Below are 26,272 nucleotides of genomic sequence, written 5' to 3'. Positions count from 1 at the left end.
CCTCTCAAGGGAGAGCCTGGCCAGCCCTTCCCCAGTGGAGCCTCGTGCCATGGCGCAGGGATGGCTCTTGCTCCTTTCCCCACTGCCAGGGCGAATGGAACAATGCAATGTAGGAATCCAGCCCTCCTTTTGGAGAGGGAGAGCCAAGTGGCGGCTGCCCTGCCTCAGCACAGCCTTGCTCCTGCTCAGCCTCTCCTGTGGGCAAAGGGGCTGCAGGGGGTGGAGGCAGCAGCAGGAGAGGGACTTTGTCAGAGAGAGACGGGGTGTGAGAGAGGGCGGGGAAGGGCAAGTGTTGCCAGGATGCTGAGAAATAAGATGAGGTGCCTAATGATGCCAGGGTTCCTGGGCCCCATTCAGCACCACAGCCCTGTCTCAAAGGATTGAGCATGGTCTGGTGCCTGGAACAGCTGGATCCAGCTGTGTCCAGCTCCCCCAGGCAGGAGCACCACATCTCCTGCTTACCGGCACTGGGAAGGGAAGGTAAGCTCCATACCGGTGGTGTCTGTGGGTGACATTTAGGGGTGCACAGCAAGACCGGTGGGGGGGTGACCCCCCAATTGCCTGGTGCCGTGGGCTTGCCTAAGCCTTGTTGGTCTTGGCTCTATGTAGAGTCACGTGCCCAAAGCACAGAGTGGCAGTCACAGACGCAGGTGAGGAATTCGATCTTTTCACTGATATGACATTAGAAAGATCTCACAGGTCTGGGTAAATATCAAGCGCAGATGCCTGACCTTTCAGAATAGACAGCCATCACGATCCTTGGATGGGTAGCAGGGCCAGAGAGATGGGAGGCTAAATCCCAGCAGAGTGTGGCAGCATCTGGCACATCGCTGGGGCAAGCTGCGCCATCTGCCAGGGGCATTATAGTAGGGGGAAAGTTGGAGACAGTTTATAGAGAAGAGCATTCACAAGATGTTTTAGGTGTCATTGCCCCATCGTCTCCGCTGCCTGCCTGGCACAGTGACCACGGGGTCCAACGTGATGTGCCACATAGCCGTTTGCCTGTGTTCCTGGAGGAACATCCTGGGATACCTGGGCTGGCGGTACCTCGGCTGCAGCCATCCCTGCATCTGCCTCTGGAGTTGCCATAGAAACCACCGCTGTGCCAGAGCCAGCATCAACAGGGAGCCCCAAATTAGTGATTGAGCTGTGCCTCGGCAGTCAGAGAGATGTGCCGTCAGCCAGAGAAGGTCAGCAGTTCGCGCTGTGCTGGGGTGGGCTGGACAGAGGGACCCGCTCCTCTGAGCACAATGTGTCTCCAGCCTTCTCCTATGAATATTGCAGCAATGCCCCATTTTCACAGTGCTTCCCGACCTGCACTCAGCCCTGGTGGGCTATTCCTTCCCAGGATCCTAGGAGGTGACAGACCCCTCGGTGCCACCATGGGCTGGGGTGCCAGCCTGCCAGCCCTTTCCAGAAGCCACCGAGGTACATCGTAACTTCACTCTCACCAAAACTTTAGTCACAGGGGACCCTAAATCACGGAGCTGCATTGGAAACACAGACCTGATTAATGAGCTTTTCCTGCAGGAGCATCGCATGGATGGGATAAATCAGACGCTGAGTCACTGGCAAATTGACATCCCCGCGTGCCAACTTCGCAGCTTTCCCTGCTGCTGACAGGGTGCCCGGCACTGCTTTTACCAAATTCAAGGCAAGAGCTGGGAGATGATGAGGGGGAAGCCATGGCTCGGGATCCTCTCGTTGTTGCATGTCCCCACTGCAGACGTGTTTCTGGCAGCACCAGTGCCCAGCCTGATATGGCAGTGGTCCCTGTCGCACAAGGGGTTTGCCCATTTCTCGGCAGCACCTTGCCTCATGCATGCAATCGCCTGGCACATCAACCCGCCGCAGCACCATTGGCTTGGCTGTTCCACCCAAGGCGAACAGAAATCCATGACCTCTCCTAAAAGTGTGGATTTCTCTTTATTTTCTGTCTCAGCTTTTGGGCACAGGACCAGAATCCCGTCCAAGTGAGGGGAGGAGAGCATCCAGGATGACGGCCAAGGACATCTTGGGATGGATGGAGAGATCTTCAGGCAAAGGGGTGATGGCCCCGACCACCCTTGAAGACCGACACGTTATTAACTGAAGAGCTCCCACAAGTTTCTAATGGAATGCACTACGAAGGAAAAAAAAGTTGAGGGACATACCAAATACATTGCTGTCTATCTCCTGGCAGCTTCTGCTAATTTTTACTAAATGAAAGGCTTCATGTATCTGGCCACACTCCCTAATGCTAGAAGCACAGTCTGTTACTTCAGATACAAGGAGAGCTACGAGCCAGTGCCTGGCAACGTGGCTAATCTCCCCGGACCGTGTTATGGATGGGGGAGACTGGGACTGGAGGTAGCTGTCAGACCTATAATTAAAAAAATACATTTCCTTATAGAAATTTCTTTCCATTGTCAGGAGAGATGGAAATACAAAAATCTCATTTATCATATTCCACAAACTCGGTAGACGCTCAAACCAGAAAGCTCCAGCCACATCAGAAAGAGGAATAGCTCTGTATAATAACCTAAAATAACATGCCGAGCCTTATCGCCGGTGTGCAAAGCACCGGCAAATCCTTTCCTAAGGGCAGTGGAAGTGCAGTAAATGGATACAGGGCTCTACAGTCTCTTCTGAAGGGAGTTCTGGGCCAACTTTCCAATTACGAGCAATAAAATGATGGAAAATCACCATTTATGATGCTGGGCCATGTAGGACCTGGATGCACAGCAAGGCCCTTGGCAGCAGAGCCAAGCACCGGGCTGTACAGCAGAGCTGTAGGCAGTTCAGGAGCAGAACAAGGCTTTTATTTACTCAACAAGTGCAATAAACATTAATGTTCCCGCCAGCACGGCTCTCTGGAGGAAGGTTTGCCTTACAGCCCACGGCTGCCTTGGACAGCCCAGCCATTATCCCATCCCTGAAGCGGCAACACGATCCAGGCTGCAATTCCGCACTCCGGGCCTAGAAAATCAACCCGTGAGAGACTCATCGTGCAGCTGAGAGTTAACAAGTCACTGTGATAAATCTGAGCTGTTTATACCAGCCCTAGCACCCTAGTGACAAGCGAAAACAACGCAGCAAAGTCACTCCAAGTGGTGTTTTTTGGGTAAAAGTCCGGTATTACTATTTTTTTTTTAAGTGAAAGCTTTATTTCTGTGGGATTTGATTAGGAAACCAGATATATACATCAAGAAAGCCATTATTTTGACACCTCTGAGCTCCAGGCTGCCTTTAATGCTAAAGACAAAAGAGTATAAAGGGGAATGTGAGTAGTTCCCCTAATCTATCCATGTATTTATATAAACCTTATTTCTACAGTGGTTTAGTGCTTACAGAGTAGCTTCAGAACCAGCAACCAAACATTTTAACCAGTATTGAAATTGTTTCAAACTAAAGGAGAAAAAATAGGCAAGTAACTGTGCCCATTTTCCATTCCTGAAGATAGAGGATACAGAAGTACAAGGATAAAATTCCAGTAAACCCATATTTGAGAATCTCTCTCCGGGGAATGTTTAGACGATGGGTTATTTTTGTCATACTTCTAATGGGTGAAATTAAATCGTTCTGCAGTTCTGTGAGAGGTATTTACATGAGAGACCACACAGCCTCTGGACACGAAGTAAATGGGCGCCGTGGCCACCGCGCTCCCATGGGAGCAGCCAGGCTCCGAGCCGCCTCTTCCTCCCCCTGCTCCATGGTGGCCCCCGGGGCTCTGCTCCCAGGCGGAGGGGTGGGCGGGCAGGGCCCGGCTGGGCGCCTGCCATGGGCGGCCTGGGGAGAGCCTGGAGCTGGGGCTGATCCTGGGGGCTGCAGGCTCGGGGCGAGATCCAGGGCCCCCCGGCCCCGGGCTGTGAGGGGACCCGCAGGCCCCCGGGAGGCCCCGCGGGGCAGGCAGGCCCGGCGGGCAGCTGCACCCCAGGCCCATGGGGAGCCACCAGGCCCAGCCCTGGGGCGGCCATGTCGGCCGGGCCTGCCCTCGGCCTACAGGGCCGTGCTCCCCCCAGGCTCTCCCCACAGCGAGGGGGCACAGGGGTACGCTCCCCGCCCGAGCGAGGCTCAGCCGCCTCTCTCCATTTTCCTCCTCCCCGCAGGGGAGTGTGGCGGCACGGCCACCGCGGGGTAGGAGAGGCGGTGAGTGCTGGGGCCATGGTGAGGGCCAGAAGCTCCCGGCGAGGGTGTCGGCTGTGAAAAAACCATGAATTTCAACGTCTGGAATATCAAGGAGATGTTGAGCACACCGACAGCCACTGGGTGAGCCTGGGGCGCGGGGTGGGGAGGAAAGCTCGTGAGGAAATTGTCTATAAAATTAAACACTTTGGGTGGTTAACAGCGATGGGGTGAAACACATGTAGAATTGCTCTATGGTTAATTATGGTCTGGTTAACAATGGTTAATTAGCCCACTCCATGCTCCTGTTTGTGCCTGCATTGCCACCAGCCTGCCAGGCACTGCGATAGAGCCACCATTGCCAGGAATTTAAAACCCAGCATCGGCTGAAAGCTGTTCTCTGGTTTATTCGGGATTATTCGGGGAAGTCCTGTGGCCTATCTACATCTAAATAGATAAGTTAAATGTTCCCTCTCGCCTTGTGCAGAGGCTAGATAAAACGAATCATGATTTGCAATATTGTTACACATTACGTAACTCTAACATTATTCCATATACTGCATTTATACGCATGGCTTAATTTTTTTCCCAGCAGAAGTCAAAGATCAGCTAGAACTCCCCATGTCTACAATATATAGTGAAACAGCAAAAATTAGTTGGATGTAAACATCTGGAGAGCAAATACGTAAGACAGGCTGCATTTTTTACAGCAGAGCATCACCTTTTGCATCACATGGCTAAAAAAACAGAGCAAGATTTATCTCTTGTTTGACTCTGGAGAAGCTAATTGATGAGTGTGGTCCTCTGAGCTTCTGTTAGTTAAATAACCCGCTTACATAACTAACTGTTGTTCAAATTCAGTTTTAGTCATACTGTCTCTTTGGCCTGATGTTACCACGATGATGAATGATAATGAAAACATAATAGTAGTTTCCTTGCCCATTATAAAAATACTTGTCATATATACATGAATTAATTGAATTTTGCACAGATGCAGGGGTTGAAGGGGAGCCAATTCAGGGAAAAACATGTTTATATCTGTCATGGTTTTGTCTTTATAAATATGCATTGCATAATTCTATTGTCTTCTTGGTACCTGCAGATATTTTTTTTTTAAGTTTGTTTTCAGAAAGTTACTTCTAAGTAGTTTGAAAATATGTGACTTTCATTCTGGTCTGAGAATGAGCAGGGGAAATTTAGAGAATATATATATAAAATATATATAATTTTTTTATATACATATAAATCATTCTGTGGAGTCATGCAATAAGAAGGGAAATAAGTGGAAGAAGTAGAGGTGCCTGTTTGGAAAGGGATCATTTGAATTCCTTCCTCTTCCAAAGTATCCTGTCAGCTACAAAGTCTTCCCTTTTAACTCATTTATTAATGCAGGAAGAAAATACAGACAAGATTTTAACACCCACTCCTCAGCATTCCACATTTTTTGCAAGTGAGTCCAAAAAGGTCAAATAGGGCATAAAATGTTACTGAAAAATGCAGCTGGATTTTGGGGGGAGTTAAGAAGGGGGAGAAGGTTCTCAGGAGGTGAATTAACTTTTTCTAAAGGAAAAAAAGTTACTCATAGGAGCATGTGCATCTGTGTGTGTATTTGGAATAGGGGAAAAAGTGTTGATTACTTTTTCCCGGATGACTTCTGTTACTAGAAACCTTTCTCACCACAGCAGGGTATGCTGTATAATCCCCAGAATACTGTCTTTCAGGGAGCTTTAAAAACGAAACATAAAATCAGTGTATAATCTAGGCAGGGTATGAATCACTCTGTGAGTTCTTTGCAAGTTTGAATCAGGGTGTTACTTCTCAGAGCAGCTGGCACCAGGTCCCTAGGAAATGCAGAGCTCCAGTGACACAATACCCTCATGGTAGTGGTTCTGCAGAAGCCCAAGATTGCTCCAGGTTTTATTTCTTACCTATCTGTCAGACACACACGTGCTTCTCTGTAAGCACTAGCAGCCTGAGAAATAGGGTGGGGGAACTAAAGTCCCTGGTTTACCTGTTTATATGTATGAATATTGACATAATAGAGATCCTAGAAACGCAGGAGAAGGCAGATTATCTAGTTGGACACTGTAATATCAGGATGCCAATTATTTAGGAAGGTGGGAGGGGGTCACATGTATAAAATGACAGCTATATGTTGGAGAAAGCTTAGGCTCAATTTAAGTATATCAACAAATGACACAATTTTTGTGGATTGAAATGCCAGACTTCATTAGGGAAAGTGCTGCGTTAAAGCAGTGCTGCTGCCTGCCCAGCCAGAAGGGCAGGCGAAGAAAGATCACAGAGAATGTGAGAACAGCAGCTGCCAAAGCAGTGATGCTTCAATCAGCCTTCTATCGACTAGATAAGTGTCACTGGGGCGTGATGCTGAAAGTACATTTTCAGACACCACAAACACCTGCCTCGGCCAGGCAGCTCCCGGGGGAAGAGACGCATCTTGCCTTGACCCTGAGCTGAGCAGAAGACCCATGTTCAGGGTATTACTCTTGTAGTGCTACCCTAAGTGTGACAGTGGTGAACTGGAGTCAACATCTCTGCAGGAGGAACGGAAGCCAAAAAATCCACTACTGTTTAATTTCAAAAAAGACATTGATGTAGTAATAAGGAAATTCATTAAAGAAAAATTAAACTGGATGGCCAAAAGGGTTAAATGCTTGCCTGAGGCATAGAGATTATTTAGACCTCATGTTGAAGCTCAGAACAAATGACTACCAGCTATCAGATCAAATGCAAGAAGGAGCAGTACCGGTCTGGCATGGTAAAGACAACTACTGAAAATGTGAAGGCATCCTTCAGGAAATAATCGACAATCAAAACCTGAAAAATAGAAACCAATATACTATGATTTTAAATTGAAGTTATGAGAATTTTCTTGTTCCATGAGAAAAGCAGTAACTTGCTAAGGCATAAAAGCTACTAATATACCTAATTCCAAAGACATCAGAAGCAGAAAGCCTGCCAGAGAGTACATAAAGCCAATATATGATGAAAATATTAAAGAAGCATTCAAAAAGGATGCTGTAAGTTAAGGCCTACTTGGGCTATTACTCTCTATGGATTATTTCTGCTGTTGACAAAAAACTTCCAAATTTAACAACCTCTCAGTCCATTCTCCCATGAAATTCCATCCCACATAGCAGGGCCACACATTTTGAAGTTGCCTTAAGGTCCCAGAATAAGCAGAAAATGAAGAAGACAGCCAGGACAAAGACTGGGAGAGCAGCTGTAAAAATCCCAAGCCTTGGAGGAATGAGAAACTGGGACTGCAAGTGCAGGGTGGAAGATGGCTTCAGACGGGGCAGGGGGGGTCCAAAAAAAACCCCGTTTCCAGATATCTAATTCTTAATACAGTCGGGGATACATTTTCTGCAAGTAAACAGGGCTGCTCCACGAAAATCCCAATTTACTCCTAAGGAAAAGGCCCTGTGAGCCCCTGCAACTGGTGACCGGCTCAGGATAAAGGACTAGCATGGTTTCCAAGGTGAGGAATGTCTGGGCAGTATTGAATCGCAGCTGAATGAATAATGGAGTGGCTCATAGAAAGTAAAAATTACCTTGAGGAATTAAAACAAGACCAGAAGGACTTTGAGCCTGAAATCTGGAAACTGGAGGCAGTGTTTGAGCTGAATAACTGAGAGGGATTTTGTTGTGGTTAATGCATTAGGACCAGTGCCAAAATATGTTTGTAGAAATTCCTTTTAGGATATGGCGCAAATGATTTGCAGCAAGCAGGTCATGCCGTTCCAGTGGACAGAAAGCAGAATAATGAGTTTATGCTGTAGCCATTCCCTATGAAGAGATGGCAAATGGCTGGAAGCAGCAACAGCAGCTAAAACTCCTTGATGTTAAACTCGTCCAGGGCCCTGAATGCTGAAGTTCCTCTGCACCCAAAGCCAGCGCTGATCCTTGCTCATTTGCTGAACACATTGGCAGGCAGCAAATAGTGACGACGAGAGCAGCATAGCAGAGCTAGAGACAGTTCCTATAGATACAGACTAAAGCCAGGAGGAAGAGCAGGTGAACAGCAGCTCCCAGAATTTCAATTGGATTTGTTGTGATGCAGCCCTGGTCACTAAATGAGCCCAGAAGGGGCTGGGAGATTTTCTGGAGGACAATCAGAAAAAGAACTTTATGGCAGTGATCCTATTCAGGATTACTACCAGGAGAAAAAGATCTCTTCTTCAGGGAAGAGGCTTTACTGCACTTTGAAGAAATGTGTCAGGAATGCGTAAGTGAGCTTCACCCACAGTGCTTGGGAAGAAGAGGGATGTTGGCACAGGTTTAGTGGGGATGACAGAACCAAATAAAATCACTTACAGCAGCACTGCGGATAAATGTTATTTTGCAAATTGTAGAAGACTCAGTCTGCTTTTCCAACTGACTCTTAAAACTTGGTGTTGGAACGTGACGATGGATCCAAACAACAGCGTAAAAATTACCAGTTTTAAAAAAGACTGATAAGGCCTATGACAATTTATAGTTATGATTTTTTAGCTTGTCAATGCCCCTAGAAACATCTAGGAAACATAAGAAGAGGGTTATTTACTGCATGCTGTGATTCTCCTGGTGTGTTGTATCTGACAGCTGTTTGGGGGCAAGGCAGAACCTTTGAATGAAAGGTGAACATTTGCACGTGGTTGTGCTAAAATATTTGGAAGTGGAAATTGGAACTTAGGAAAATGAAAGAGGCTCCCAAAAGATCTAACTTCTGTGGAGGGGGAATTCCCACTGACAACAGGGAAACTGAGACTGTGAAGAATTAGCTGACTCCCCAGATACGCAGAGGGCTGCAGATTTTTTAGGTCATGCTCATGTTACAGAAAGGGTTAGAGTTGCCAATATTACAATACCTTGAATAAAGTTAGGTGGGAAAAAAAGAAACCATTCCATCAGTCAGCAGGGGATGATTAAGCATTTTTTGGAGGCGACAAGAACTTACAATGGCACTTGTCTTACACATCTAAAGCTGGTTTTGCTTTGGACGCACATGCTGGTGCAAATACCATAGGAACATTATGGGCACAAATGCATGAACGACTCGGGGAATGGCTCGTGTTAGCAGAAAGCTAAAAGTTCTTCTGACATAAACTATAGCATCACCTAGGAGGGACTTCTAACCTGGATTAAATATCTAGGATGTTTCCTCACTGTTTATAAGGAAGGTTTTGTATTTAGGATGGAGCATGCATCCCAGCAGCTCAGGCATCCTGAAGGGAATGGTCAGGTGGTTACAAGAGCTGTGGTTGTCTGATCTCACCATCAGGGATAGGCCTGGCTCAAGTGTGGCCACGCTGATGTCTTGCCCAGATGGTCTTGTTTGTAAATTAATTGCTGGCAGTGTTAAGCAAGGGGGAAAGAAATTCTTTGCTCAGGGGAATAAGTGTACTCAAAAGAGACATGTGTTTCGTCTCCCCCTATAATGTACGGAAGTGCCATCATTCCTAAACCAACCACTGAGGTAGTGGACTTAAGACAGAAAAATGAGTCTCCAGAGCAGCCGACAGCCGCCTTTGGTCATAGTGTCAGTGCAGAGTGAGCCTGGAAATTCACTTGGCTCATAAAGTCCTCTCAGCTCAGTACTCCTGAAAATACCAGTCATAAAACTCTTTGTTATAGGAACCTTGTACTTCAGGCATTAAGTAATGTGAAGGGACTGAGAAAACAAGCAGGTTATGGGATGTGATTTTCCCCAGTTGTACCAGACACTTTCAAAGGGGGTTTGACAGGACAGTAAAGCACTTAGGGATTATAAAAACCCTTCCTTAAAATAAGAGGGGGCTTTTCTGGCTAGAAGACAGGAGGATTTAGAAAACTGGTGCAGGAGATGTGATACTCACATTGCAACCAGGGCTCCTGCCCATGTGGGGTCTTGGCAGCCTGTGTGAGCACATCTCTGCTTAACATGCTGGCTGTAGATTAAGAAAATTTATTTTTTTTTAACAAAGCTTAGCTGAGATGGAAACAAGAAGCTGTGCTAGTGAAAGTTGTGTTCAGATTTCTTTCTTAGTAGATTTGGGGTCCGCAGACAGATCAAGGGAGAAGTTTTGAATTCAGACAGATTTATCAGGCTTTTTGAGAAGCCAGAAACCCATACCTCATCTATTTTTGCCTGCGGCTCAGTGTACTCGGTGAGCTCAAAGCCGTAAGTATTAATATGATATTGTCACTGACACCACTATGTAATGAAAAGGGAGACTGAGCAGTTCAAGTCTTGCTACTAAATCCCTTCTCTGTTGTGTGTATGACGTTTGGGCTTCTTCCAAAACTGGGGATTAACCGAACACGTCAATGCTAATAAATGTTGAGATGATCATCTTTTGTTATACACATGAATTAGTCTCCTGTTCCTTCTCCTTTACTTACGTGATTTGATATGGAAGAAAAACCCTGCGTAAGAGTCTTTTTCACTACTTTTGGTCTGTAATTCCCAGTTCCAAAGGCAGCAACACATCTCTCCATTTTGGTAGCTTAAAAACAGCAAGAACTGAGAGTATAAACCTGGCCCAGTTTTTCTTATGCTTGGGCCTTGCCTAAGCACTCCATCAGACCTTGTGGACATGGAGCAATGGAGTAGTCATGAGTGAAAAATGAAAACAGTCTGTATCTTTCCTAGCAAAAAATTGAAGCCAGCCTCCAACACAATGAAAAGCGCTGCAGCTGTGTGGGGAAACCCTTGTCTGAGGGAAGCTGGTACTGTGCCGCGATCCTAGTCCCTAGAGTGCTAGAAGCCGTGTCTCTGAAGAGGAGTAGAACCAGAGAGACATAGCACAAAGTCAAGGATAGCTGGAAAAGGTTTATTTGGGGGACGCTCAGGGGAAACAAGAGAACTTTTGAGTAGCATGTTATTATGTTTGAAATATTTCTAACAATTCAGATCAATTTTTCCAACCATATGCCACCGATTTATTTGTTGTTCCAATGTGTCAGACTTCAGGCATCTGGAGAATAAATGCCCAAGAAATGTCAACTGTCAGTCAGAAAGGTTTGCTCTGTCGGAACTGCCTTCCAAATAAGCCAAGCAGCATCTGAATTACAACAGAAATTATTATCCAGAGTAGTGAAAAGGGAGAGACCTGGTACTTGCTGGGGCAAACCCCAAGGTGTCCCTTAAACTAGGACTGACCGACGAGGCAGGTAGGATGAACTGAGTTAGCTGGCCAGTCCTGGTTTTGGTCTTCTGTCTGCAGGACGTGCTGGAGAAACACCTTCACCTCTGCAAGGTGAATGCAGGGCTACCGCACTGTGTTCATATGGATGTGGCAGTTTAAGATAAGCCAGTTGGCTTTGCATAGCAAAAACACGCCGTTAAACATTATCCAGTTATAGGGACAGTCCCCTCTGAGCAGAGTGAAAATGAACATGTTGGGGTGGGCCATGCTTGAACGGTTCCAGCAGGTTGTGTAGGGAATTCTGTTTGGCTTTTTAATTGCATGAGACTCATTCACAACCCGATCTGCCCTGTTTCAGGCCTAATAAGTTTTCCATCCGGAGCAGCGCTCCTAGTGACTACTCGAGTTTGAGTGATTCTCAGCTGCTCTTCGGCTCCCAGTTCTGCCCAGAGAACGTGCAGTCGGCAGCGGTGCCACTGGAGCTGGGCACGCAACTGGGACAGCACAACTCCCAAGATGTGAGTCTCATTCTCATTCAGCACTGTGCAGGCACACAGCCACCATGCAAAGTTAATGGAAAATACTGAAATCAGGTGGTAACATTTGCAAATGTTAATAACTGCTGAAATCAAGTTATCTTCTTCATACATACAAATATTTACTGTGACTAGACAAAATAGCAGCCTGGTTGGCTGAAAACCTAGTATGCATAGCAGATTACTAACAATTATTATTGGGATAAGTATTAATTTCTTTAATCACATTTTTTAATTACTAAAATAATATGAAATTATTCTGAAATTAATGTCTTTAGACCACCTAGCTAAGGCAGAATATTCCATCTATTCCTTCTTTGAACAATACTGTGCTTCTCTTCATTAGCTTTCTGCAAGAATGAAAGATGTATTCAGTATTTACTTTCATTGACTCAAGTTACCTTGCTGTATTGTTGTTATGGCAGATGCTTGAATGATTTTGGATCAAGAGCTTCTACGCTCAAAATCTTTCTCCTACAGCACATGGTTTCTGACGTTACCAGCCTCACTAAAATAGTTCCTGCACCACTAACAGAGAGCACCAGATCCAAATAAAGACACCTGAGAGCAAAGATTAGGAAAGAGCAGTGGTGCCAGCTCAGTGGCCCTAGGCTGTCTTTCAGTTCCAGAGCCTATCTGCTGTCCTCTGCATTTTGCTGGAGATCTCATCCATTAACTGTAGTAGCTTTTCATCAGACACAAAAGAGGAAATTCATTCTGCATGATGAAAGAAGACAATTTAATGGAATTTGCATTTTCTTATGTTTTAAGGAAAAGGCATTTCCATTTTCATCACACAATGTCTGGAAAGTTTGTAGAATGAAGGAGGTCTTTACAGCTTTCATATTAATATTAAATTTCCTCTTCTAAAATGCATATTGAAGCATGTGAAAAACTCATCTACAGCCTGGTGATGTTGCTAGTTGGCAGCAAAATGATGTCATCCACTAGGAACTTCAATAGGATTTTCTTTAGATTGGTGTGCAGGGAGCTCCCACTGGTGTCTTTAACTTTTCCATAATTCCAGGAACACTGGAATTAATTTATAGTCTTTCTGTTGAGCATACAGAAAAAAAATCTGCACACTTGATGATCGCAACCAAGTGAAAATCCTCAAGATGAGAGAAAAGCCTGAATCTGGAGGAATTTGAGCTGGGTCTCAGTTCCACAGGGAGTCAATCCAACTAGGCACACTAAGTGAGCCATAATTTCATGAAATTCTTAATCTCCAATCGTCCAATCTAATCTGTCATGTCCAATCACTGTGATCTCTGTCTGCAAAGCACTTGGTACACAAAAGTTTTTTGCTAATTAATGTTCTGATTATTTTTATACTTCAACATTTTTCTTTCTTTTGTGCAACAGAGCGAGCCCAGTATTTTTACCAAATACCAGACAAAACCACAGTTATTTGATGAAGATGCAAAAGAAAAAGGTTCGCTTAATTTTGGTGCAGGAAGAGTGAAAAGTGTCTTGGAAAATTTTGAAGTGAATAAGAACAAAATAAAGGAAAAATATGATCGGTATGTAGACAACCACTGGAAATTCTTTCTGTGCTGGTGGTTATCCCTCCCTGCAGCTCCTTCTTCCCCTTTTAAAAATCATACATGACAAGGCTGCATATTTCTCCAAGACAAGTGTATTTTCATGTTTTAGATAATCTCTGATTGGAAAAAGTCACAGGATAAGAGAATAGGGTTTATTTGCAATGTGATTTATGTAACACACTCAGCCATAAGCCACAAGGAACAACGGAACTCTAACCTGAATTTACCTTTGTCCTTTTTTATCTGATCAGCAGGGTTTTTTTCTGAATTGATCCTCTGTGAAAGCCCATATTTCTCACAATTTTATAGACTGTGTTGGGACTGATCAAAGGGACTCTGAGGACGGCCTTCACGTTTAGGCCAGATGAGGAGATTGCCAAGCATACTTGTGTGCAGTGGAAGATGCAATGATTACACCTTTATAAATCTGCACGTATCTCTAGAATTTTACTTGTATACAAGATTTTTGTATCTCGTGGTTTTGGTAACAGATAAGTGTAATTTGCTAATGTAATTTGTATCTGCTCTTTGTCAGATGTTAAGAATTAAATGTATGTGTAGGTCCTAAAGGACTTTAAGGAACAAGCTAACCATTTCAAGCTCAAAAATGAAAGATGGCAAACTCCCCAGTGCACCTATAAATAATTCTTAGTGCTGTACATTTTGTAATGTAACATCCAAATTGAAACGCATTTTTGTTAAAAGGCTGTGTCTCTCTTTCTCTTTTGCAATGGGCACTACACTTCTGATGAGGCAAAATTTGATTCTCTAGTGCCTATTAGAGAAGAGGACGATTTTTGTAAGTGAATTATGAGAAATGAACAGTTTTAAACGTTTAGGCAGAACTCTTAATTATCCTTTATTTCTTCTTTAAATTAATTATGGTCCTTCCTACACTCCAGACTCACTCCCAGATTAGAAGCTTGTTTATAGAAATAGCTTTATTATCTTTACAAAGATAACATATAATTTATCAATTTGTATCCCCCGCAAGTTTAACTAATAAAATTAATATCTCCCTTTCCATAAGGCTGGAAAGATTTCAGAAGCCCTGCCTAATTCTCATTACTAGTCTCCACCTGGCCTTCACCTTTTCAGTTGTTGCAATTCAGATCACTAAATGATTGATTTAAAATAACCTGAATCTTCAGAGAGGAAACAGGTTATAATTTTGCTTAGCAACCGTCCTTGCATTTCAGTTTGATAGGTTAATCATGAATATAACCTGGTTCCTGATAGGCTCGCTCGACTTAAAAGGGTGGATAACAGAAACCACAGGCATAATCTCAGGAGAAAAGGATTAGCAGTATTTGTTCTTCCTGGCTTGGGCTTTGTTGATGCTGAAGCTTTTGCCATATTTTTCCCACAGTTATTTTAGTCCAAGCACAATAGTCATGTATCCCAGCAACTGGCACGTCACCTCCGCCAAGGCTGGGTCCTTCCGGTGCAGATAGCACAGTGGTAACACCCCAGCAGCTAACAGACGGTTGTCTAAATGCCAACTAAAACTTTCAAGAGCGGCACAAATGCTAGACCAAAAATGGGATAGTTAAAAAAAAAAAGAAATTCATTTATATGATATATATATATGTGCATGTGTATATATATTCTTTTCTTACTCTACATAGCAGAATCCATGCTTTCCTAAAACAAGTAAGGTGACTTCAACAGGTTATGCCCCCTGAAGTAAGCACCTTTCCGTGCTTACACTACACTATACCTTGCAGTGTTTCATGTCTTGTGTTTACTGTGATCTTTTCAATTTCTGTCTATTTCAGTAACTTACCTGTCTGTTTTATAATTGTTGTTTTTTTCATTTTAGTGAGGTTTTAAGCACCTTTATTTCCAGTATCAAAGACAGGCTTCAAGGGGTAAGTTAATTCAAATTCAGAGTGCAGAATAATGAAGAGTTAGAAATGCTACAGAACATTCACCTTCTCTCATTTACTGTGCCGGTATTTAAATTATTACACTGTTTGTTTTAAGCACTCAAATACTTTAAACCAACAATTGTCAATTTTTTTTTGTATATACCGTTGTCTTTGTGGCCTGTCCTTTGGGTCAAGGTCTTTAGGGCCTTGCCTCAGAGTCAGCAGTGGAATTTCTCTGGGTCTCAGGAGCAAGAACAGGCTGTAATGTCTGTCTGCAAATACAAACTCTTTTTTCCTTCTGCCTGAAGAAAGTAGTCTTCTCTCGGGAATAAGCCAATGTGATCTTACAGGCTGCAGGTGAAGGTCTCTCCCCCAACATTTTTATAATTAATTTGATTAATGTTATTATTAATGCTTTATTTTTACAGTTTAGTATCTCTATTTTGAAATCTGTTAAGATGTCTGCAACATTCCATGAGCCTTTTGAGCCATTCCAGATCTCCTTTGGGGCTACAACCAACAGCTGGACAAATTGTTTCAAGCGACAGATAAATAACCATTTTCAGGCTGTTCCATTCCATGAGTTGCAGTCATTGTTCTGTGGCATTTGGGGCTGTGTTTCTCCAAACAAAGGACAATGTATTAATTTTCTCATTTACCTTTGTTTTTTTGCAGCTGCAAGCATGCTTGGACAAGTTTGGAGAAATGTTTGATTCAAGAAACAAATCAATTCTGGTTCACCTAGAAACCATTTCCAAGACACGTAAGTCCTTTCTGTATTTCTGTTAACAGCAGAGGGCACAGTCAAACTGCTGAATGTCAGCGTATTGTCTCCAAGCTGGGGTGAACTAGGCAAGTCATGCCACTCACAGCTGCTCTTCATAAGAGAGAAGAGCAAATAAGACTTATCCATGGTATGGACTTGTCTATTTTTCCATTCTTACTCTGTTATATTCTGCTTTTCTCTGCTCTCTTGTTCTATCAAAGAACTTTGGTGTTGCATGGTTAGACACCATGCATGCACCTCTATGTTTTTGTGTTCTGCCTGGACTATGATCATTTTTAGACTATCTGTCTGGAGCACTAATGGAATACACAGTAAAAATAATTTAGATATTTATATCCTGAGTATCCAGTTTCAGGTTTTAGGACTTTCTCAGATTTTCACGTGTTAGTTTGAAGTCTTCCATCTCTCCTCTATGCTTGAAGTGATTATATTTTAGGTATGAGCAAAACTAGTACTGCTCATTTCTTAAGTAAGAAGCACACTATTGCCATGATAAAAAGGTGACCTCCCAAAAAAGCCAATAATATAAAATACTTTTGAACAGCTCCATCTCTGAAGTGGCTAGTCACAGCAGTCTTCACTGAAGGAAAGTGTTTCAGAGAAATTGTTTCTAATTTGGCTTAGATCTGAGCCTTTGAGAATGCATTAATTTTTAATGGTGGCATTATTTTTTATCAACATCCTGTCAGGACTCTGCTTTGTGTTTACCCTGCTCTGTGCAAGGACCAGAGGCCAGCTTCAATCCATGCAAGAAATGTGAAGTGAGTTACACCTTGTGAGCTCAAGGTAGCAGACCTTCACAAAGGCACTATACTATTTACTGTGTGGTAAAATGAAGCTTCAACAAAGCACAGCTTTGACAGATAGATACCCTCTAAGTCAGCACAGCCCTCTCAGGCAAAAACAGTGGAGTCTGGTGCATTCTGCATGAGGCCGTGATAGCCTGTACATTTGGAATACCAATCTTGTTATACTAAGAACACTCCCTTGCTGTGCTTGGCAAGTGCTCTTGGTGGGACCTTAATGTAAGCCAGAATCTGTCTGCTTTGGCCAGCACAACAAGCTTCCTATTACACATTTGCCCATCTCCTAATTACTTCAGTGCCTCAACTTGTCCACTCTGCAGCAGGACTTTGCTTGCACATATCTCTTGCACAGAAATTGTTGTCATGGCACTGAAAATCAAATCTATTGTTCATGATTCCCCCTCTTCATTCCATACCATTTGCTCAGCTGTCCTGTTTCTTCTCCATACCCATTTTAAATAAATGTGCCTTGAATGAAATGAGAAACCTCCCAGAGGTGCCTGCTGCTAGATTTTCAAAGCAATTGAAAAGAAAAATTGGCACTTTCTGTAATGTATCATGCTGCAGAATGTTGAATATATAATGAAAGTCATTGCACGCTCCACAATGTTGTTCTTTTTATATTTCTGGGAGGTTCATCTGTCACTGGTTAATTGCTGATGAACACTGCCATTTGACTGGTATCACAGTGATGGATAATTAAGTTCCCACTAAATAAATACCTGCACTAGTGCCTTGAAAAGATCCCAACTGAGGCAATTTCCTTGAAAAACTGGTATAAAATTCCTAAACTCAGGTGATAAAGAGTTAAATTCAGAGCTGATAAAGCACTGAATGCCAGTGGCTGATGATACAGTACATTGGGATGTGGGTGACATGGTAGAGACATGTTAAACCATTGGCAGTGGAGGATTTCACGTGTAGGAGGGGAATGCAGAAGATGAAGAGGCTCTCTTCAAAGAGAGAAGTAGTACACCAGGACATTCAAACAGCTCTGAAAAGCAAAGAAAGGTGGAACTTGAAATCAAGTCTGTCTTCATTAAAAGCATGTAAGGAGTATCAGAGGCTTCATTTAGCAGTGGGTAGCAAGAACATTTGGCACAGTCTGCGTAGCCACTGGGCGAGAACAAAACAGAAAATATTTTTCAAAATGTATTTCCAAATGCTGTTGGGCTGGCATGCTCTATGCAGTAAGATAAAAAAACGTTCTCTTTTGAGTGTTTGTCTATATGTGCTTGCACACAGTGGATAGAGCTGTGTCTGGCACTGGAGATGAGACAACATTTGCCTGAGCAGCTTCCACAGGGGCACAGATGCTCTATTCCTTGCTCACATCTCGGTGTGCTGTGCACAGAGATGTAAAGAGGCAAGCCGACCCTATGTCCTCAGTTCTTCCACCTTATATAGAGTTTTTCTAGTTGACTTGCCCACTCATCATTTGATCTTTCCTTCTGGTTTTAGCTCCTGTAACTAATTTCTTTTTATTTTTTTCTCATTTTCATTTATATACCCACACTTCTACTAAAACTTTCTATTTTTTTATACAAGTTCTGATTTTCACAGCTCAGCCCTCTCTCAACTGCTTTGCTTTTCTGGTATCTGGTAGTTCCAGCTGTGACAACTCATAACAGCCATATCCTCCGCACCACCTTCATTTCATTGCAAATGAGAAGCATGTTCCCAGCCAGCATAACACAGGCAATCCTCTGACCCTCCTGCCAGCAAGGGTGGCAAAATAACGTGCAATGTGTCCCTTACAGAGGTACGAGCTGATGCCATTCTCTGACAAAATCTTGTGCCTGGTGGGCAGTTTTCAAACATGACTTGCTTTAAGACTCCCCAGGCCCAGTAGTTGCTGGCAAGGTTTCTAGGGGAATTTGCTGTGTTTATAATGGTGTGATGTGAGCTTGTTTACTGTGAACAGTATGGTCTGGACTGAGACACCCAGGCAGTCCTCTTACTTTCTGCGTTTGTAGAGATTGAAAAGTCAAAAGGTTTAAAATTGATAAAAGAAACACCTTTCTCATGCAGGTGCTAACTAGCCGTGCAGTGACTGGCAATGAAAGTTGTTGAGATGAGAGACTTAACCAGACCCCAAAACACCTCGGCATGGATGGCGAAAGGATATGTGGTTGTCGTGGTGAATATTGAAACTCCTCAACATCACACTTCAGGGCTTTGGGCACTATCTGCCATAGAGCAGGCTGAGATCGGGAGCAGCTCATCCCACAGTCCTGCGACACAGATATGTTCTACCATGCCGTGGGAGGGGACCCAGGCTAAGCAGGCACAAACCTGCTAGCTGACTACTCGGGGTATGTCCCAGCAGGATGCAGCTGTGACAGCCCAAATGTCTCACTCACTGGCACAGCTCAGTTACTGCCCAGGGAGAAAACACAGCACTCTGCTGAGCATTCTAGCTGTCTTCCCTGCTCGTGTCTCACCAGGTTTACACCACCTTCTATTTCCCCTACGGAACCTGGGCATGGGGCAACCAACCTCCCTCCAAAGTTATTTAAAGCCTCTGCCCTGTCAGTGCCAATCTCAGGGTGAGTTGCACAGGTGATGGTAGATAGGCATCAGAAGCAGTTGCTGTTTAATATTCCTAGGCTGGGAGGCTGACACTCCCTCCCTCGGCTGCTTGGACTGTAGTTTTCAGCTGTTAGGAGTGCAGCTGCACCCAAGTGCAGGCTGTTTTGCGGGGAACCCTCTGCAGCACAGGGTGGCAGACCTACCCCGAGGTCTTACAGCCTTTTATCTCATGCCAGATTTCACATTCCATATGTTATTAATGTTAACCAGGAGCATCCAAAGACAAAGCAAATCAAAACACAACTATGTTCCAGGCTGTAAAAAACTGTTTTGTTTAGAGTAAAATGCCTTAAGAAAGGCACAAGTCTGTGCATGAGCCACCCATTAACCGAGTAAAGATTTTCCCTCTGTGATCACCTTATTCAATAACTACCTGCTGTGGGGTTTATTTGAAGAAAACTTTCTCTGAAGCAGCCATTCTTGATCATTTTCAGAGGCGAGACTTGACTAACAGGGTCCTTGATCTGATCTAGTTTGGCCATCTCAATGCCTATTTTTTTAAGTCTAGATTAACGCTCATTTTTATTTTGCTTAATAGTGTTTGACAAGTCTGAACACTGCTCTGGTATGGAAGCCAGAGAGGAAAGGAGAGTGCCCCTCCTCTGTACCAAGGGGGTTTTTCTGCAGAATACTCCTACACGTACAAATGAAATGCATTCGAAAGACTGGCTGTTGGTTGCTTGCCTGCAGCACGCTGTGCTGAGTCAAACGTATGTGCAGATCACAAGCCCAGTGGATGCAGTGCTATTTTTAGACTGAGGATACTGTGTTGTAGAAGAACAGACAGACTAGGGAAATCAGAAAGTTTTAAAAATAATTCTAAACTGAAGTTAAGTGTATGGGGAAAAGCAGCAAGCTGAGGTAAGCTTGTTGATGCTGGCCTTCCTATATCCTCACTATGTAGAGACGGAAGGTAATGAAGTGACGTGAAAGGAGTCACTGCTGCTTTCTTCCTCTTTATAGGCTTGCACGCCAGGAGGGGGCTGGCAGGGTCCCCAAAACCTGCTCTCAGTGTGCACTGTGCCCAAGCATCCCTTCTTCGGAGAAAGGCAAATAAAGATAAAAATACAGCCTGGCACAGGGGTTCCCTGCTGCTGGGAGGCAGCTCTCGGCATGTACACTGTCCCTCGAGCAGCAGCCTCACTACACCTGAGCAGCACCTCCAGCCCTGTGCCACCAAACACCTCTGGTTTATGTGGCTGAATAAGCCAAACGCTTTCAATCTTCTTTCATAAGAGGAGATTATCACCTAAGTACTTAATTACCTTGTAGGTTTTCTCTGCACGTGTCCCAGTTCAATCTCTTTTTTCCTTGCACGTAGACGGCTAGGACTGCGCACAGGTTTTCAGCCACCCTGGGGTGCACAGCAGTTCCTGTCAGCCAGAGCTTGTGCAATGCCGCACGCCACACTGCCCTATCTCACCTGTAGCCCCTGGTACTGGCATTTGCGTCTTTGTGTCACCTGCTAATTACCTAAATGCCCACTGGCTTTTGCACCCAGGTGACTACGGCAGATTTTAAGCAGGTCTTGAGGAGCACCTTCCAGAGCTGCGTTGTCCCCTCATGGCATCCCTCTCAAGACCTGATGTTTTCCCTTTAATTGAGGCTTATCCACCTAATTTTTCTCAGCTTTTTTCATATTGCATGACAACTTCCACTGAAAAGCTTTGTTTGAATCTACAGAAAGGCCACTGCATTGCCTTTGTCTAAGAAGTCACCTATCTTATCCTAGCATATTACATTAGTCAGGCACAATCCGCTTTGTATAAAATCTTGTTTTATTTTATTCCATTTCCCTCCATGTCTTTGAGTAAACTTTCCCTTAGGGTCTGTTCTAAAACCTTGCACAATATGAGAGCAAATGAGTAAGCCCATAATTGCTCAGATCTCTTTCCTTTCTTCCTTCCCAAGTGTACCTTTTTAAAATGTCCCTGTTTTTTTACAGAAACAAAGCCTGTACAAATACTTTCTGCCTGCCTCTCCCTAATAGTTTTTAACTCTTTGACCATCTAGATTTTGACAGCAGGGCACAGCTCACCAAGATAATTAAGTCCCTGCAAGCTTAATGAAAATAGCTGGGCAGGAGGAGGAGAGATACTGAGTGCGCTGCGGCTCTGCAGCCTGTGAGCACACCTCTCTGGGGTGAGAGGTGCTGCACTGAAGAGCTGAGATAAATACTCTGTGTGCAGGAATAGCTTCAGCCGGGCTCTCAGCTCCACCAACACCAAAGTCAATCGAATGTGTTGGATCTGTAGCAAAAGGGGATTAATTAATTGCAGAGCTCTTGTAGCCACTTGTTGGAATGTAGGCTTTATTCTGATTTTTCTCAGGCACACAGTGCTAGTCCAGGACTCCAGAGTTTCAGTTATCCCAGCCCGTTGGCTTGGCAATGCTTCGTTTTAGCAGGAGTGCTTTGCATGCTGTTTTGTTCCCGCCGGCAAACGTTCCACCCCAGCCACACCATCTGTACACACCTTCCTGCGCTGTTCACAGGAAACACCAGACATGTTTAGCAAACAGCTCTTTCTCTCCATCCTAATTTACTATTGTAAAGGAAGATTTCTGTAAGATTGCTAAGGATTTTTCATCTCCACATATGCTGCAAACTGCGTTCCCAAGCTGTAGTGTATTAGGCACAGCAGTGGTTCCTATAAGAATAATTGCAGCTGCATGGAGGAGTTATATTATTGTCCAATTATATAACAAAAATTCCTAATTTTTATCAGTTTTTCAACAAGACTGACTGAAGCCAAGAGCATCTTGTTCCAATTTAAAACCCTCCCAGGGGGTCTATGCCCCCACAGGACGCTGCTGGGGCACCAACTGCCTTCCAGCGTTCCAGCTGCAGCTGCCCAAGCACTGGGCCCAGCTGCCTGGTTCAGACAGTTTCTGGCCCCATCCCCTCCTGTGTCCAGCAAATGGAAATCCCAATTCTTTGCACGCTCCTTCATAATTTCCCACTATCCCTTCAGGCAGCCTTCCTTTGGTTACCAGCCTCCCGTGCATTTCTGTCATGTAGTCTCTGCTTGCACTTCTTAACCATGAACCTCTTGCATCTCCTTCCTGTTATCAGCAATACTATTCTTCCCATCACACGTTCAAGCTCCCGTTTACCATCAGCTGGTTACAGAAGAGGGTCAGTTACACTGGGGTGTTCAGATATATTGGTGTCCCCAGCCATGCCTGTTGTGAAGTTGGCAGACAACTAAGCTTCACCCTTCCTTGCACTGAGCCAACCAGGTTTTGCAGCTTCATGTAGCCTCTCGTCTCCAGCCACCATATTAATAGAGCACAGTTAATGAGGTTTGGCCTATACTCAGCATCTTATAAATTTCAAGTGCTTTGCATTAAACATCTACCCTGTTGTTCATTGCTTGGGGCTCAGGGAGACCTCAGCGGGCAAATCGCTATGGTTGCACAGCACAGTGAAGTATTTCATGCCAAGCCATGGAGGAAGTAGCAATAGTATTGATAGTACTTTATTCACATTTACAAATGAAAGACCAAATGTGTTTTTTATTGATTTCCCTGTTTAGTGCAAGATGCTCTTCAAAGTCACTGTGGCTCCGTGCTGAAAGCTCTGACAGATAAAAGCCAAATGGAGCAGGCGCTGCTGGAGATGGAGAGGAGACTTGCAGCCGTAAGTGCAGAAATTAATCTTTTATTCTGAATCCTCATTCTGAATTTCTCCTGCTTTTTCGAAATATTAACTGAATATTAAATTGCCTTCGAATGGTGGATTATAAAGTAGACTGGTCCTGTTACAATGAAGGGGGAAAGACATATTAAAATGCTAATTCTAGGCTAGATACTGACTGATGTTTATCCAAGTGCTGGTTAACTCTGATGAAACCCTGGTCAGCAAGCGGGGAGCCCTGTCGTGGCAGGCCACAATGGAGCACCACTTCCTCACACTGGCACATACCTTCGCTGGAGGAGGTGGTGCAGTGTGTGCCTGTGAGGGGAGAGCATCTCACAGAAGTGCGGTGCCTTGTCCCTTCAGCTGATGGTTTCCCAGGGAGAGGAAAAAAGAGGCAAAAAAAGAAGAAGTGGGTGTCAGAAACAAAAGATTGAACTGTCAGAGACCTCCTGGACAGGTCTGGTTTCTCCAAAAGCCCTGCTGCAGCATTGGCTTTTGGCAAGGATGTGTCACGCCAGCATGTGGGAAGGCAGTGCTCCTGGGAGGGGGGACATACAATGGATTAGGGGTATGCCTCAATCCCAAACCTCTCACTTTTGTGGGACAGTTTGAGAATACGTATTACACAGGAAGGTGCAAATTGCTGATCTTTGGGTTGATACCCAACTTAAGGGGTCTAACTGACACATAGTACCTAAAAGTTTCTTGTTTGAATACTATTATTGCACCTTTTAATTTGTTGCTTATTGCTTCTGCTCTGCTCGCTGTCTCCCCAGAAAGATGTGGAGATTTCAGATGTGAAATCCAGTGTCCAGCTGCTGAAGGAGGGTCTGGAGTCACTGCCCACTCAGCTGAGTGATCAGTACCTGAAGCTGTGTGAAGAACTAGGCTTCCTGAAGCTCACTAACACCTTAGCTGAGCTGCACACATTCATTTCCAGTGCCAGACTCCCCCCTCACACAGCAGATAACTCTTCCCAGACCTCCCCTGGCCCATGCCCGGACTGTGTTTTGGGTGAGGAGAACGTGTGCTGGCCACGCTGCCGAGGCAGGGGGGTTTGCAGCTCCTCAGGTCAGTCTCAGCCCCCCTGCATGGCAGTGGGGGAGCAGCACGGAGACTCCTCCGTGAGGAACCAGGTCACTGGGGATGGTACATCTAAGGGTGACCTAAACACAGCTTCAGGAGGGAAAGTCAGCCCCATTGCTACAGCGGCATGTGGCAGAGAAGACACCTCTTTGCAGGAGGTGAAATACGGTTTGGAAACACAGAGCTGTGCTAACCACTCTTGTGTGTGCTGTGCTAACAGTCACTTTTTGGGGGTTAGTCAGAAGAAACGCTGTCCTGCACCACAGGAGGTGCCTCTACCAACTCCACTGAGGAAGGCGGTCAGGAGAGGCACTCGGCGATTTGAACCCATGACACCATCACAACAGAGGCAGCCTCAAGTTTGCCACCTTTCTGTACGACACGATATGCCTGGGAGGAGAGACAATAACTGGTCCACAGATGGTGAGGTGGAGAATGCAGCTGTGGGGAACAAAGCAAAAGAGAGGCCAGGAAGGGTCCCCTGGAATAAAGCAATGGAGAGAAAGAAAATGTGCCCCGCTGTGAGAAAAGGCGAGCTCTCTCGATGTGCTGACAGTGGGCTGAAGCAAAGGAAGGCAAACAGGATTATTGAGTTGGAAAGCTCCAGAAAAAATTGCTTTCCCAGATACACGGTTGCTCTCAATTTAGGAAGCTCTAACCCGATTCCTGCAGCTTCCAATCAGCAGATCCTCAGCAGCGCTCAGATGAGGCTTACAAAGAATTTCCCACCAGTGCCATGCTCCAATAAAAGCCTGCAACAACTTGCAGACAAAAGAAAGAGAAGTTTGGAAATTAAAAAAAGAGCAAATGTTTCCAGTGTAAAAAGGAATCTTTGGGATTCCTCTCCCCAGGAGAATGTATTTTCCCTGTGTAGCACAACAGGTGAAAAACAGATGAGCTGCTTCAGTCTCCGAAGCCCTGCAGCCTCCAAGAAACCGCATCCTGTCAATACACTGGCTCAGCAGAATACGGCCTGTTGCTCTTTAGTTTTTGATAGCGATTACTCTGATTGAAGGGCTTTTTTTCATGTTTGGAGTCCTCAGCGCAGGCTTGGCCATGTCAGTTGCAGTTTATTCCTCTAGGTGTGTTACCTGCTTAGTCAGAGACAAGACTCATGCCTAGATGCTTGAAAGTGTTATTGCCCACTTTGAGGTATTGTAAGGGACTACGTGGGACCTGAGGGGAAGCCCTCCCATAGCTTGGAAAGCTGATGGGATCTGTATTACTTTACCTCCCTGCTCCCAGCAGAGATGCTACGAGCTCCGATTAGTGTCGCATTTACGCAGCAGAGAAGTACCTGCGGAGTCTGCCGAGATGCTCATCAGGGAGGAGAGGGCTGGCAGAGCACAGACACGCAGCTCAGTTGGATTTAGCATTGAGATCTACTTGAAACTTTTCAACTAGATAGATGTAATAATATCTCTGTGGCCAGAGGCTTTACTTTGTTTCTCACTTGTAGTCTCTATGTTGGTTTGTATGTCTAAAAGTTCATCTTTTTAGCTCCCTAGGCAGTAGTAGGGTTGTTCTGGTTGATTTTGATAAGGTTCAGATTTGTCCCAGGAGGAGTTTGTGAGCTTTGGACAGGGTCAAGTTTAGCTGAGGAAAACCAAATCCTAACATCTCGGGTTCATTGACTACTGCATTTCTTCTCCTTTTAGGCTGAAATTGCTTGGTTTCAGAAAATTCAGGAAATTATTTAGTTTCTACTTTATTTGTCTCTCGTATCTCTTGGCTAATCAAGGAATTCTCCAACGTACCCTTTTCAAGGGCAGTGGTTCTCAAACAGAAGCCAAAAGCTGTGATGTTCAAATTCAGTAGATGAAGTCACTGATGGGTTGTTCTCGTCCTTTAGAAACCTGCACCTCTCTAGTGAGGAGTTGCTCCAAAATTTTCAAGTCAGAAGGGACCAGCCTGCTCACCTAACCTGGCGTATACAGCAGCGAGATCGTTGGGCAGCCCAAGCTCCCGCAGAGCAACTCAGTCCAGTGTACCCAGCTGTGACTATTAGCTTCCACTCCTTCAGATATTTGTATCACGTTTGATTTTTGATCTGAGATGTTACAGGCAAAAGAAGCATTTCAGTGTTGACAAAACATGTCTATTGCCATGAGTCCAACTGGCTCAGTTTTGTCCTCCCGAGGGGGGAAAACTGGCATCCCTTTTTTCTAGCTTTAAT

The 26,272-nt window shown here is 44.6% G+C and overlaps 1 protein-coding gene across 1 annotated transcript; it reads left to right on the top strand.

The window, feature by feature from the left end:
* The first annotated feature begins 4,192 nt into the window (after positions 1 to 4,192).
* Positions 4,193 to 25,109, top strand: IHO1 (interactor of HORMAD1 1). Its single transcript, XM_059823023.1, has 8 exons — positions 4,193 to 4,248; positions 11,590 to 11,749; positions 13,133 to 13,290; positions 15,137 to 15,185; positions 15,861 to 15,948; positions 22,907 to 23,010; positions 23,787 to 24,221; positions 24,255 to 25,109. Exons 1-8 carry the CDS (start codon positions 4,193 to 4,195, stop codon positions 25,107 to 25,109), a joined length of 1,905 nt encoding a protein of 634 aa, XP_059679006.1.
* Positions 25,110 to 26,272: the final 1,163 nt, after the last annotated feature.

The sequence above is a fragment of the Gavia stellata genome, chromosome 12 (genome assembly GCF_030936135.1).
Source record: "Gavia stellata isolate bGavSte3 chromosome 12, bGavSte3.hap2, whole genome shotgun sequence".
NCBI lineage: Eukaryota > Metazoa > Chordata > Aves > Gaviiformes > Gaviidae > Gavia > Gavia stellata.
The sequence above is the reverse complement of the archived record's forward strand: the minus strand, read 5'-3'. Positions and strand labels throughout refer to the sequence as shown.